This window comes from Panthera onca, chromosome B3 (genome assembly GCF_046562875.1).
Source record: "Panthera onca isolate mPanOnc1 chromosome B3, mPanOnc1 haplotype 2, whole genome shotgun sequence".
Taxonomy (NCBI): Eukaryota; Metazoa; Chordata; class Mammalia; order Carnivora; family Felidae; genus Panthera; species Panthera onca.
In genome coordinates, this window is record NC_138344.1 from 26,798,194 (window position 1) to 26,814,300 (window position 16,107).

The following is a 16,107-nucleotide window of genomic DNA, read 5'->3' on the forward strand; positions in this document are numbered from 1 at the left end:
ATTCTTCAGGGTCTTTTGTGGCTCCATACAAGTTTTAGGACTGTTTGTTCTAGCTCTGCAAAAAATTTCTGGTGGTATTTTGATAGAGATTGCATTAAATGTAGATTGCTTTGGGAAGTATAGATATTTAACAATATTCTTCCAATCCATGAGCATGGAATGCTTTTTCATTTCTATGTTACCTCTTCAATTTCTTTCATAAGTGTTCTGTAGTTTTCAGAGTATAGATTTTTTACCTCTTTAGTTAGGTTTAGTCTTAGGTGTCATTGGTATTAGTGTAAATACAAATGGGATGAATTTCTTGATTCTTTTTCTGCTGCTTCTTTTTTGGTGTATAGAAATTTCTTCATATTGCTTTTATTACAATTTTGCAGAATTCATGTATTCTAACAATTTTTTGGTGGAGTCTTTCAGGCTTTCAACATAGAGTATCATGTTGTCTGCAAATAGTGAAAGTTTGACATCTTCCTTGCTGATTTGGATACCTTTTATTTCTTTTTTGTTGTCTGATTGTTGAGGCTAAGACTTCCAGTACTATGTTAAATAGTCATCTTGAGAGTAAACATCCTTATCTTATTCCTGACTATCAGGAAAAGGCTCTCAGTTTTTCCCCATTAAGGATATTAGCTGTGGGTCTTTTGAATGTTGAGGTATGTTCTATTTATCCCTACTTTGTTGAGGGTTTTTATCAAGAATGGATGCTGTATTTTGTATGCTTTTTCTGCATCTGTTGAGAGGATCATATAGTTTTTATACTTTCTTTTATTAATAAATATGGTATATCAAATTGATTGATTTGTGAATATTGAACCAGCCCTGTAGCCCAAGAATGAATCCTACTCAACCATGCTGAATAATTCTTTCAACATGTTGAATTTGATTTGCTAGTAACTTGTTGAGAATTTTTGTATTCATGGTCATCAAGGATATTGGCCTATAATTTTCCTTTTTTATTGGTGTCTTAAAACCTTTAGAAAAATAGCAAGAATAGGGGCGCCTGGATGGCTCAGTCGGTTAAGTGGCCGACTTCGGCTCAGGTCATGATCTAGCGGTCCGTGAGTTCGAGCCCTGCGTCGGGCTCTGTGCTGACAGCTCAGAGCCTGGAGCCTGTTTCAGATTCTGTGTCTCCCTCTCTCTGACCCTCCCCTGTTCATGCTCTGTCTCTTCCTGTCTCAAAAATAAATAAAACGTTAAAAAAATTAAAAAAAAAGAAAAATAGCAAGAATAATTCAATGAACACCTGTATGCTCTGCACCTAGATTCACCAATTGTTAACATTTTGTTGCATTTGCTTACCTGAGGGGTGGCCAAACTAACAATGTTTATTGCATATGTAAGAAACTTTTATGTGCAGGATAGCTTGACCATATATATTGGGCTGTGGGATGGATCTAAAGGTAGGGAGAGAAGGAAGAAACTTCAGGCTTGGGACCAGTAACCACAACTTACTTTCCTTACAGTTCCATGTTCCAGGATGGAATTCCAAGGATCCAGGAATTTCATATTTGAACCTAGACTACTAGGTCATAATAAAGTCTAATTATCAACTTAGGAGGATAGAGAGGCTAAAAACATATTTTATTACTTTACTAAGTTGGTTTATGCTTTTTTAAAACTCTAGATGTATATAATAAAGGTCTCTACTTGTAATCTTACCTGGGCCCTGAAAATGTTAGGAGGACACCTAACACCTATTTGGAAGGGAAAGGGAGATATTGTTTTTCCACTGATTTCAATTATACGTAGTAAGGGTTTCAGAAGGAGTGGCACCAAGATGTGCTGCTTTGGCATGAAGGCCGAAAACTGTTGAGGCCCAAAAGACTCAAAAAGGAAGTTGGCCTTTTCCCTGAATTCTTAATTTGAGCCAATACTTAATGGGGTGGATTTTATTTTTAAGTTATTTTTTTTCATTAAAGACCCATGATTGCTGTATCCTCTGACTTATTTTATGTTTAAGAATGTTTGCTCTTGCCTATATTAATTGTGTCTTAGCTAAGTCAGTTTCTTTCCCTGAGATCTTTGTAAACATTGTTCTATTGTCTTCTGTCCATGACAGTTGTTTGGGAGAAATCTGAGGGCATTGCAATGCTTTTCCCTTGGAAGCATAAACCATATCAGAAAGATAGCAGCTTTATGTTAATTATTATAAAAAACTCACTCATGGTAATCACTGTGAATTATAACTAGTCCATCTACATGGCATGTCTACTCACTCATATGAGAATTATTACCTTTTGGAGTTATAATTGGGCTTATTCTAGCTCTTGATAATAATTTAGGAAAAGTATATCTGCCCATTAGGAATTTCTTATCAAACAAACCTGGTCAATTATAGTAGTACTAAGCACAATGCCTTCACCATCCCAAAATAACTAACTTTATATGGTTAAGATATACTTTTTTCATATTTATATTTGCACATTATTACACGTCTTACGATTTTTACGATTTGATTTGATTAGAATTAAGACTAATTCTAGAATATTGGAAACACAGATTTGAGAACTGGCTGCATTCTAAGCACTAATTGGTCTCAGTCAAAACATTCCCCAGAAAAAGTCTCAGTAGATAAGATACAGTACACAAGGGAGAGTGACTTTCTAATGCATGTTTTTCCACTCACACCTTCCGGTATTGAAACAGTAGCAATAAATCTAGAGCCATATTCCTGACTATAAAAAACCCAATCATTGATGAGAGGCACGAGTCATTAAAAAAAAAAAGTTCAACGCCAATCTGAAGATTAGTCTTACATTTGTTTTCAAAAACCAACTCCTTTTTGATAAAAAGCTTTGTTTTAATGGAAATGCTTATTTCCATGTAAGAAACAGGCTTCTAATAATATTGATAAGCAGTGAGCATTAGCAGCAATTAAGCCTGTAATCCTTTTTGAAGTAATTAGATACAAATATGAATTTTACTTGGTCCCTATTCTGAAAAACATCAAAGGTGACAACACCAGCATAGTTTAAAAACACAGTTGACATGTGCTCACAGCTTCCTTCTGCTGGGCCCTGTTTTAAGGGCTTTATGTTTATTAACTTATTTAATGTTCCCAATGACCATAGGAGATATAGATACCATTATTATTACCAGTTTGCATGTGAGAAAAATGGAGACACAAAGAGATGGAACACCTAGTCAAAATCCAGGTAATAAAATTGTTATGGCTGTTCTCTTAAATATGCTACTCTGCTTATTTAAAAAATAAGACTTCTGATGATGAATAAGAAAATATACCAGCAATTCTGATAAGCACAGAGAACGAACTATTGCATTTGAGTCTACAAAGCACATCAGAAAATAGGTAGGCACTGAGAATATTACCAAAAGAGTGAGGAGGACAAGGGAGGACCAGAGTCCACAGCTATTCATATGAGGGCAATATCTTTCTTAACCTACTCATCCATTTGGCTATAGTCTAACATGGTAATTGGATTTCCATTTATTTATTGACTGATGTGATTAGTAATCATCTCTTCTGAGTAATGCCTCTTGCTAGGCATTAGAATAAAATTGTGAGTGAAGGAAACAAAGGCCCAGTTCTTATTGAGTTAATAGTCAGTAGGGAAGATAGAAATTAATCAATAATGTCACCAAAAGTATGAAATCACGACTGTCATAAGTTAAGGAGAATACATGGGCAAAATTCTCTATAAGATGCTAAGTGGGGAGCCTGACTTCACTTCAGTGGTCAGGAAGGTGATCTTCAAACTGAGGTGAAAGAACAAGCAGGTACTCACCAAGCAAGGGCTGCCTTTAACATGGTGGAAAGGGTGATTCTGGGTAGCCAGGCTGTTAGAAGGAGCACAGTGCCACTAAAAGAGGGGCTGGTATGTGGAGGAAGAACAAAAACAGATGAACTTGGAGAAGAAATATATGTCTCTCTCTATGGAAAATATACTTTATATATCAACTGACAAAAGCTTGTCAGAGAGTGACTAGGAGACAGCTGAGGGAATTGAATGCAGGGAATTGGTTAGACAAGTGATTGAAAGGCAGATAAGGCAACCAGGGGATATGAGACAACCCAGAGATTAGCAAAAATGGAATACTCTACTCTCTCAAGTTAGTGGGACAAAGGAAGGAGTGTTCAGAATAGCCTCATAGAAGCCCAGTTAAGAGTGGCCTCATAGAACCTTATAGGTTCCATGTCCTCGAGAAATGGCCTAAGACAACCAGGGAGAGGGAAAAATACCCTGGTTTCTCCCATTCTCCATTCTGCCAGGTACATTTCCCATTAGTACCCATTTACCCAGAAGCTGGGGAAATAGCTACAGTTGCCAGTCTCCATGAGATACAGAATGGGACAGAGGAGAGACAATGGATAGCTCTGTAGACAGAGGCCCAAGGCCAGTACAGATATAGCATAACTATGTCTTGTTAATTAAAGGAATTCCTTAAATTCCCACTCCCTAAAATCTGCCTGTTCTGGAGGCATTTTCTATGCTAAGTCCAATATGTCAATTCAAAATCCTAAAAATATGCCCAGCCTACTCTCTGATCTCATTTATTTTTATTTTGGTATATGTTCACTTGTTATGTAAAGTTAACATAGTGGAGTACAAAACCTACAGAGTTTGGTGCCACAGTATGATTAACTATATTAATAATATAACCAAGTGTCTATTATTTTTGGTAATTTTCAGGCATCATCTGTATTTACTATAAAAAAATGAACCCAAGCACCTTATATAAGGGAGAATTAAAAGATAAAAATGACCTTAGATTTAGCCTTGAGTAACTGTATCATCAGAATAAGAATCAACACCTGTTTCCAAATGTTGACAGAGGTGGTAAAAACAGACCAGCATGTTTGTCCCTAAAGAATGCAGACTTCAACCACAATGATGTGCCAGGGACAGAGATTTTCTTTTCCAAAGCAAGCTTCACAAATCTCCTGAAATATTCCCTGAAGACAGTTATGGACTGATCATGAGGCAGTCCTTGAGGTTTCTTTTTAGAGTCCCCAAATCAGTCACCTCACAACCATTTTAAACCCTCATCACAGATGTAAATGAATTATATCCCTAAAGAGGCTCATTCTTCTGCAGTCTATTTAAATCAGGCTTCCTCACTGACAACTCATCCTTGACACTAAATTTGAAGTAATTCCATCAACTGTGAAAAATTCCAAAGATATAAAACACAAGATTTGAACAGACTTTATACAAAGTAAAATATGTTTCTGAAACATCCCAGGTGAACTCTCCTCATCTGACTTCTTCAGGCACTTGAGGCTGTGCCCATATTTCTGTCTTGATTGGTAGTGTGAAAGCACCTTTGAACACCTGGGGATGAGAAAGTAGGAGTTTTTAGTTTTAGCTCTGATTTTCTATAATGGAATTGTCTACAAGTAAGAGAATAAATTGTCATAGTGTATTGAGAAAATGCCAACCTTAGAAGACGACACTTGTTTTATTACCCATGAATCTTGCATTCTCATGTTGAAACATTCTAAGGGATTGATGTGAGAGGACCTTGATCTTAGGTGTCCAGTAACAAGAGCCTAGCACAGACCTGGTGACACAATCACCAGTAGCAGAGTACTCTAAAAATAAGGATGAAGCTCAAGGTAAGGAGGGCATATGACTTATATTTAATAAAAATAAGATAACTTAGGTAATTGAAACTAATCAAATTTGGCATAGAGTCTGAATCAGAATCATTGATGATTTTCACAAAGTTCATTTTCATTCAACATTTACACTCAATATAATTTTCATTCAGTTGAAAATACTTTTTTTAAAAAATTTTTTAACGTTTATTTATTTTTGAGACAGAGAGACAGAGCATGTCTCCCTCAGAGATAGAGGGAGACACAGAATCTGAAACATGCTCCAGGTTCTGAGCTGTCAGCACAGAACCCAATGTGGGGCTCAAACTCATGAACCATGAGATCATGTCCTAAGCCAAAGTCGGACTCTGAACTGACTGAGCCACCCAGGCGCCCCTAAAAATACTTTCTAATTCACATTTTGATTTATTATTTGATCAATAGGGTGTTTTTACATTACCCTTTTTTAAGATAATTATTGATTAAAATAAAATTATAATAAATAATACAGAGATCTCATGTACTCTACTGGATTACACCAATAGTACTGTTTTTTGGGGGAAAAAAGTGTATCACAGATTAGTGATACAGTCAAGATATGAAACATTTCCATCCCCACAAGGACCTCTCATGTTGTCCTTTAAGAGCCATGCTCGTTTCTCTCCCTCCTTTCCCCCCTTAATCCCTGGCAACCATTAATACGCTCTCCATTTCCATCTTGCCATTTCAGGAATGCTATCTATATAAATGAAATCATACAAAATGGAACTTCTAACGTGGCCCTTTATCTATGTGGTTACCATTCACGGGGCTGGTTATTCATTTGTGTAGATCCATGTTTCCATTCTGTTGTTGTTGTTGTTGGTGGTGGTGGTGGTGGTTTATGTGTGAATGATTTCCTTTAACATTTCTTGTAGTGTGGAAGTGCTAGTGATGAATTGTTTCCACTTTTATATGTCTAGAAAAAAAAGTGTTTATTGTTCCCTTATTCTTGGAAGATACTTTTGCTGATAATAGTCTTATAAGTTGACAGGGTTGTTTTTTATTTCTCTTTTTAAAAAGTTTTAGAGTTACAAAAGAAGTAGAAAAGATAATACAGAAACTTCTCATTTACCTTTTGCTCACTTTCTCGTAATTTCACGTTTTATATAGCCATGGAAAAGTTAGAAAAACTAGGGCACCTGGGTGGTTCAGTCAGTTAAGTGTCCAGCTTCAGCTCAGGTCATGATCTCATGGTTTGTGAGTTCAAGCCCTGTGTGGGGCTCTGTGCTGACAGCTCAGAGCCTGTAGCCTGCTTTGGATTCTGTGTCTCCCTCTCTCTTCCCCTCCCCTGCTCACACTCTCTCTCTGTCTCTCCAAAATTAATAAACATTAAAAAAATTAAAGAAAAGTTAGGAAAATGAAGAAATTTACATAGCCCCAAAACTATTAGCTTTGTTACAGCCTTTATTGGCACTTCATGAATGTTTTAATTAATGTCCTTTTCCTGTTCTAGGATCCAATCCAAGATATCATGCTGCGTTTAGCTTTAACATCTCCTTAGGCTCCTCCAATCTGTGACAATTTGTTTTATGAAAAGCAAACTAACCTTGACACTTTTTTTTACACTGATGAAATATTTTTTAGAATATCCCCAACTTAGGCTTTTCTGATGTTTTCTCATATTAGACACTTTCATCATATAACGTGAGGGATTACATGATATCAACATTACTTATTACAGGTGGTATTAATCTTTATCACTTTGTTAAGATACCAGATTATTCCACTGTAAAGTTGCAATTTTATCCCTTTCATTTTTCTACTAATTAGAAGTGAGTTACTAAGCCTATCCCATATCCAATAGGAGAGAATGATGTTAATAGCAATGTTTTTGTTTTTGTTTTTGTTTTTTGTAGATACTCTTTCTAGATTAATGAATTTCCCTTGTAGTTTTAGTGTTCTGGGAGTTTTCTCGTAAATGGATGTTTCCTTTCATCAAATTATTTTTCTACATTTCCTGAATAACCAAATAATTTTTCCTGTTTAGTTTTACATTGACTGATTTTTTAATATGAACCAGCCTTTCATTCCTGGAATTAATCTTACATACCACAACATGTATTTTATATGTGTATTTTGCTAGATTCAATTTGCTTTTATTTTGTTGACGGTTTTGTGTCTACATTAATAAGGTACATTTGTCTTCATTAGTTTTATCTTTTCTTGTAATATTTATGTCTGGTTTTGCTGTTGGTAACTCATCATAGAATGAGTTTGGAAATGCTCCTTTTTGTTTTATATTCTGGAAAAGTTTGTGTACTTGGTACTATAGTTGCTTGATAAGATTTGATGCTTGATAAAATTTGATAGTAAAGTTATCTGATCACAGTTGTGTATTTAGGGACCCCTGGGTGATTCAGTCAATTAAGTGTCTGACTCGATTTCAGCTCAAGTCATGATCTCATGGTTCTTGAGTTCAAGCTCCATGTCAGATTCTACACTGACATTGCAGAGCCTGTTTAGGATTGTCTCTCTCCCTGTCTCTCTGCTCCTCCTCCACTCACTCCTACATATGTGCACACACACTTTCTTTTTCTTTCTCAAAATAAATAAATAAAATTAAAAAAAAAGAGTTGTATTTAGAGTTTAATAGATATAGGTTTATAAAGATTATTTCTTTTTGAATGAGTTTTGGTAGTTTATGTCTTTCAAGGAATATTTTTTTAAATTTTTTTTAACGTTTATTTATTTTTGAGACAGAGAGAGACAAAGCATGAACGGGGGAGGGTCAGGGAGAGGGAGACACAGAATCTGAAACAGGCTCCAGGCTCTGAGCTGTCAGCACAGAGCCCGACGCGGGGCTCGAACTCACAGACTGCGAGATCATGACCTGAGCCGAAGTTGGCTGCTTAACTGACTGAGCCACCCAGGCGCCCCTCAAGGAATATTTTAATTTAACCTAGGTTGTAGAATTATTGATATAGCATTGTTCACTTAATTCATTTATCATAAAATAATATTAACCCCTCTTTCATTCATGATATTATTTGTTTCTTATATTTTTTCCTAGACAAACAGGATTAGATTTTTTTCACTTGTATAGGGAGAATTATAAGATGATTTCCAAAGTTTTCTACCCTCTGTATATTCTTCCACAGAGTGTGATGTATTTTGCTCCCATGATTAGGTTATGTTATTTATATGGTACAGTTGAACTTGAGATATGGAAATTATCTGGATGGGCCTTGCTTAGTCACATGAGCCTGTTAAAAACAAGAGTTTTTTTTCTAGCTAGTTACAAAAAGGGAATTTAGAGTAAAGCACTAGAAGATTCCATGTGTTTTTGCTGGCTTGAATATAGAGTCAGCAAATGGCAAATGTTAGTGTGTTATTGTCCCACAGCTCTTGGTTTCTTTGTTCTGATTTTTAACGTATTTTTTTCTTTGTGTTTCAGATTGGATAATTTCTGTTCAACTGTTGTCAAGCTCACTGGTTCTTTCCTTTGGCTGTGATAAGTCTATTGATCATCAAAAGCATGCTTAAACTCCCCTACTAAGTTTTGTTTTGTTTTGTTTTTCTGAATTTCCATTAGATCCCTTCCTAATAGTTTCCACTAATCCATTGAAATCACCTATCAGCCTTGCTTGTTGTCTACCTTCTTCATTAAAGCCTTTAACATATTCAATGGTTATTTTAAACACCTCTTTTATGTCTGGTTCTCTTTCTAATGATTGCTTTGTCTATTCAGACTGCTACTCTTAGTTTATTGCATGCCTTGAAATTATTTGAAAGCTGAATATGTTGTATAGAATAGTAGACACTGACGTAAATGTTTTGTATGCTTAGAGATGAGCGTGACTTTCATTCTCCTAGGCCTTTAGTGTGAGGGTGAGGGTTTTTGCTTATCTGGTAGGAAGTTGAACTGTGTTTAAAGTTTTCTCCCTGTTTAACTTTGTGACTTGTGACTTGGATTCAGGTCTTTCCTTTCAATCTGCCAAGAGATAATCTGTCTGTTACAGTTTTTCCACATGGATTACACTATTGTTTTTATTCAATGCTTGTTAGTGTGTTGGTGGTTGCAACAGAGGATGGTGGGTGTTATCTGGTATTTGACTAAGATCCAATCTTAGGCAGAATTTGTGAATCTAGTCCTTCGGGTGTGAACTTCATAAGTGTTTCTGTGCCCCTCCAGATGTAATGCTGAGCCTAGCAAGTAAAGAGCTATTTTCCAGTTCCCTTCTCACAGATGTAATAGGTTTCCAACAGTTCCCTAATGCAATAGTACTTGCTGCTCTCTTCCTGCATAATAAAGTATTTATTTCACAGGGAACACAACAATATGTGTGGGTAGAGTTTGGGCAATGGGGACTGTTGTCCTCCCACAAGTTGCACCACTGGAGAGACTTTCTCAGGATTCGCCTTGATCTTCCTTTTGGAACCCTGGTGACGTTCTTGGATAAAAACCTGCAAGAAGATGAAAAACCCTTATCTCTATGGTCCTCACAGGTTTTACATTTTCATGCTGCCCCATTTAGTACTTAGTATTTAGTAATTTGGTAAACACTTCTGGCTTGATAGTCTTAAATGATTGTATAGTGTTTGGTGTATTTAGCTCAAGTAAGAAATACTTAAATAAGCAAATGCCTACTAATGCCTCTCTTTCCAAAGATTTCAGATTAGTCATTTGCCCTGAAACCTTACATCTTTGATAGCTTCAATAAAAGGTATTAGTTTGCAATCACAACAAACAAAGGAATAAATTGCCCCAATTGGTCAGGAGTAGATTACATAATTATTACTAAGGAGGGCCAGAGACAATGATTGACATCCTTATCTGGACTAAGTGAAATGGAGAGGGCAGGTTTCCATAGGAAATAATGAGTAGACAAACTATATACCTCCACTACACTAAGTCTGCTTTTCATGACTGGATAAATTATAAAAATGTTTATCTCAATCCAGTTAACATATACTTGATTGCTTATCTCTAATTTACGCTATCTTAATAATTTAAATAAACTTTTTTAAAACTAATTTTAAATTTACATAAAATTTCCAAGGACAATGTAAAGAGTCCCTGTATGCTCCATACCCTCTGTTAATATCGCTTTCATTTCTGTAGTACATAAGTAAAAAAAAAGCAATATTGATATATTATTATTATTAAATAAACTCAAAGTAATAAGATTTCATATTTTTTTTCATATCTTTTCTCTTCAAAGATCTCATCCAGGATACTTTGTTAAATTTAATCATCACAACTCCTTAGCCTTTCTGGGCTGTGAAATTTTCCCAGACATCCTTTGTTTTTAGTAAACTTGACAGTTTTGAGAGTACTAGTCAGGCGTTTTGTAAAATGTCTCTCAATTTACCTTTCTTAGGTGTTTTTTGTTTTTTGTTTTTTATTGTTTTTTCTTTTTCATGATTATATTAGAGTTAAGTGTTTGGGAAGAAAGACCATAGAGATAAGATACCATTCTTAGCACATCACATTAAGGTAAGTGCTATGAACATTACTTATCACTGGTGATAAGATAGAATGTGCCAGATATCCTCACTGTAGTTACTTCCAGTTCACACTTTTTTACAGACCTTTAAAAAACAAGTTATTAAGCACAGCACCTACTTATCAGGCAGGAAGTTATGCTTTACTTCCTTGAAGTGACAGTATGTACAAAAATGATTTTAATAATTTTCATGGCAGATTTGCCCCTTCTTCAGCACTTATTTACTTGTTCATTTATTTATATAGGTATGGACTCATGGATATTTTTTTTTACATTGGGTTATAATCAAATACAGTTCTATTTATTTTTCTTCTCAAAGTGTTCCAGCCTCCAGCATTAAAAAGCCCTTTGACATACCCCCTATCATTTAGTTTTCTTCATCACATCTTTACTTTGAGCACTGCAGATGCTCCAAGCTCACCTTGTTTATTTTCTGCCCTCACTAAAAAATCAGAGATTTCTCCAAGTAATCTTGATTTTCTTTATTGGAGAATAGTATTATAAATCAAGAAATAGGTCCTGGGTTAGCCAATTGCTGGACAGGGAAGTATCATCACTTCTAAACCCTCTACACAGTTAGAGCAAGGAAATATATGTATGTATCTTAACCTGTGAATGAGAGGAAGTGACACAGAAGAAGATATCATAGAGACAGGCCCTGTTCCATGGACACTTGATATATCAGTAAAGAGAAAGAGATAAAGAAACAGAGAGAGAGGGAGAGAGAGATTGATCATACCACTACTAAACATGGAAAAGGAAACACTAAAGGAAACACTAAATCACTGTACCTAGCCCTATGTCTTGCAAAGACCCTTTAAGATTCCCCATTGATATCCTTTTCAATGCAAAATCAGTGGAAGCACAATGCTGAAAAGATTAATTGACTATTCAGCAAACAGGAATTAAGAAAGTGAAGAAATGGACAAAGTGCCCTCATGGAACATGCATTCTAGGGGGCAGGGAGATTAGAGGGTAAACAAACAAACATACAGATATTTTATATTTGATGGTGATAAATGCTATAGAAAGAAATAAAACAAGGAGGAGAAAATGGATTTCCACTGTTTGTGGCAAAACATTCTTATTTTATATAAGGTATTCAAGATTCTAATGGGACCTTATTTGGGGAAACCTGAAGGCAGTGAGGAGATGAGAAATGCAAAGATCTGTTGGGTGAGTGGTTTGGGAATTAGAAATGCAAGACCAGAGGAGGAAAATTTGGGACATTTGAGGGATAGCATGAGAGCCAGTGTAGCATTAATTGGGGTCAGTAATGGAGAGGAAGCTCAAACATGGAGGACTTTGTAGTCCAACTTAAGATCTTGGGGGTTTATCTGAATGAAACGGGAAGTTGCTGGATGAGCTTGGCCAAGGCTTGATCTTCCCTCTATTTTAAAAGAATTATATTGGCTGCTGAATAGAGAACAGTCTACAGATAGGCAATTTAGGCAACCATTATAATAATCAGGTGGACATGACTATACATTGGAGATGGTAATAATGTGGTTGGAATCTGAGTGTATTTGTGTGTGTGTGTGTGTGTGTGTGTGTGTGTGTGTGTGTTTTAATGGGCTGACCATATAGTGTGATAGGAAGAGATGAATCAAAAATGGCTGTGCAGTTTCAGGTCTGATCAACTAGAAGGGCAAAGTTCATATTTGCTGAGATGGTTATACTGAAGATAGAACTGCTTAGTCCAGAGTAGGAAACAAGAGAAGCAGGAGTCATGGGAATATTGAGTTTGAAATGCTTTTTAGACATTTGTGTGGACATATTGAGATGATGTTAGAATATATGTGACTATACTTCCAGAAAATGGCCAATATTGTGTGATATATTTGTACTATTTAAACTCCTTAAATTAGACGATATCCTATAGAAAATAAAAAAAAATAGAAGGAATATCTCAGGGCTGAGCCATTGACATGCTCATAAAAGGAAGTTGCAGAGAGGAAGAGACACTCACAAACAAGATTGATAAGATACTGCTCAAAGACAAAGCTGAGGAGGAAAGTAGGAAATTGAAAACTTTAGAAATATCTTTAGACAATCACTTGGGCTTAGTTGACTTCAGCTGGCATTGTTCTTCTAGTAGGGCTGAACCTCAAAAAAAATCTCCAATCAACATCAGGTTAGACGTATAAATAAGACCTGTGCAAAGATACAAGAGAACAAAACAAAACATAAAAAAGTACAAATTCAAGTGATGCATAGCTATCCTAAGAATCCAAATAAATGCTAATCAAATGCTAATCCAAATAAATGCTAATCAAATAAATGCTAATCCAAATAAATGCAAATCAAATTAGATATTTCTCTAAGATCTTAGAGCAATTGGGGGGTGAGGGGTGTTGAACTCAAAATTGAAACAGCCAAAAGGAAATAAAAGAAAGATAGAAAAATATAATAAAACCAGAGAGAAAATATAAAGGGTGGGAGAGGTAGGGGGAATAAAACAGAAGAAGAAATAAGATGATAAAAGGTAAAACCCACATTAAAAGTAGAAATAATAAAAGCCAATCTGCCAAAAATATTGTCAGGAACATGAACAACAGGTTTAGAAATACTGAGGTGTACACCCAAGAGGGAATAGTTAGTAAGAAGAACATAATAAGTATGTAAATCAAACAGTGTTCACAAACACATAATTAATGTTCCTGAGAAATGGAAAAGAACAAAGCAAATAAAGTAAAATATTTAAAGATATTATTAGAGAAAAATCCTGACATCAAGGAATACATAAATCTGAACACTAGGTCCCAGGAAAACAAGACATGAGATATATTAATAAAGTTATAAAGAAACAGAGGAGAGGCTGGGAAGATGGTAGAGTAAGAGGACCCTAAACTCACCTAATCCCATTGATACAATTAGATAACATTCGCATAAACATAAATAACCCAGAAAATGACCTGAAGACTGGCAGAACAAACTCCACAGCTAAAGGTAGAGAAGGGCCCATGTCAAAGAGGATAGGAAGGGTGGAAACAATGTGAAGAGTTTAATGAACCATGGCTGTCCATGGGGAAGAGGGAGCCTCAGGCATGGAGAGGGAAAAGAAATATACTATCACACCAGGATCCCCCATAGGGAAGATGAATTCCATAACATTTGGCTTTGGAAACAAGAGGGGCTGAATTTCATGAGGCCTTACAACTAGTGGGAATTAAAACTGGAATTTTAAAAATCAGCATGTTTAGTTCTGGACAAGCTGAGGTGGGGGTATTGACAGGAAGCTGAGTCTCTACCCTTAAAGTAACAGCATGACAAACAACTTGTGGAGATACAGTGTAGAAGCAACAATTTGAAAAAAAAAAAAAAACACCTGAGACATATAAGAGGAAGTGTTATTTACTAATCTCAAAGAATGACCCCGAGGGACAGGGTTCACTAAGGGACTTCTCTAGGGAGAAAAAGGAGCTGGAAGGTATCATCTCTCTCCCCGACCCCACAGCATAAACACATAGCCACCCAAGGAAAAGAGCAGGGCACCAATATTCACTACCTAACTTGTTTATACCAAGCTTTGCCCCACACCACCCCAGTGTTTTAGTATATCTGCCCTCAGCAGTCACTTTTGCCCTTGTCCTGGCACCTCAAGTCCCCTCTCCTAGAAGATTAGCACAAACCTTGCCAACACCTCTTCCCCAATGCACGTTTTGCAGGGTCTCAGTCCCAGTGGTGCTGATAGATGCCCAAAAGCACATCGTTAAAATTGCACGCCCAGCCCATGTGCATTTTGTGGCTTCCCAGGTTGGTCCTGTCTTGGAAGCAGTAGAAGAAGGAGGCCTCATTGCCTAAGCAGACCAGTGCTCACACTTAAAACTACATGCTGCATCCAGGCTTGGGACAAAACACTGCCTACAACATGCAAAGAGAGCCTCTGCAGATACTTTACTGAAGGAAACAGTGTCCAGGACACAATAGCAGGGCACACACAACACATATAGAAGACACCCCCTAAAGCACTAGGTTCTGGTGAACAGGGAACACTAAACTGCAGGGCACTACAGGACCTCTTCATCATAAGACCATTACTTTCAAGAGCAGAAAATGTAGCTGACTCTCCTAACACAAAGAAACAGACACAGAGGTAGACAAAATGAGGAGACAGAAGACTGTGCCCCCAAAGAAAAAAATAAGACAAAATTATAGCAAGAGACATAATATGAAGAGAAGTAATATTCTGGATAGAAAATTTAAAGTAACGATCACAAAGATATTCACTGGACTTGAGAAAAGAATGGAGGAGAAAAGAGTAGAGAACATCTTAACAAAAAGATAAAAAAGAACCAATCAGAGATGAAGACAACAATAAATAAAATAAAAAATCCAGTAGATGGAATAGATAGCAGGCTAGAGGAAACAGAGAAATTATCAACCTGGAAGACAGAGTAATGGAAAGGAATGAAGCTGAGCAGGTCAGAGAAAAATAAGTATGCAAAATGAAATAGGCTTAAAGAACTATGCAAAATGAGATAGATTTAAGGAACTCAATGACTCCATCAAGTGCAATAATATTTTCATTATAGGTATCCCAGAAGAAGATAGAGAAAAGAGAGCAGAAAATTTATTTGAAGTAATAATAGCTGAAAACTTTCCTGATCTGCAGAAGGAAACAGATATTCCTCCAATCCAGGTGGCAGAAATCCCTCAACAAAATCAACCAAAGGAGATCCACACTAAGATACATAGTAATCAAAATGGAAGAAAGTAGTGATAAGACAGCATTTTTAAAGCAGCAAGAAAAAAAAATACAGTTACATAAAAGAGAGACCCCATAAGCCTATTGGCAGATTTTTCAGCAGAATCTTTGCAGGCCAGAAGAGAATGGCATGATATATTCAAAATGCTGAATGGGAAAACTCTGTAGTCAAAAATACTCTATCCAGGAAGGCTATCATTTAGAATAGGAGAAATATTGTCTCAGACAAACAAAAGCTAAAGGAGTTCATGACCACTAAACCATCCTTACAAGAAATGTTAAAGGGAACTCTTTGAGTGGAAAGACCCATATAGTAAGTCTTCATAAAGTAAGAAAACTAGAAAACACCAAAG

At 36.2% G+C, this 16,107-nt stretch overlaps 1 protein-coding gene across 3 annotated transcripts in view; it reads left to right on the forward strand.

Moving 5' to 3' along the window:
- Positions 1-16,107, forward strand: part of GABRG3 (gamma-aminobutyric acid type A receptor subunit gamma3) — a 736,855-nt gene that overhangs the window by 670,749 nt on the left and 49,999 nt on the right. The window contains exon 7 of one of the 3 annotated variants that reach the window (XM_060617920.3): positions 8,994-10,565. The exons of the other annotated variants lie outside the window; for them this stretch is intronic. Coding sequence (XP_060473903.1) covers positions 8,994-9,082 — 89 coding nt within the window. The 3' untranslated portion in view covers positions 9,083-10,565. Of the gene's footprint in view, positions 1-8,993; positions 10,566-16,107 lie in introns of those variants that run through there. 3 annotated transcript variants of the gene reach the window in all.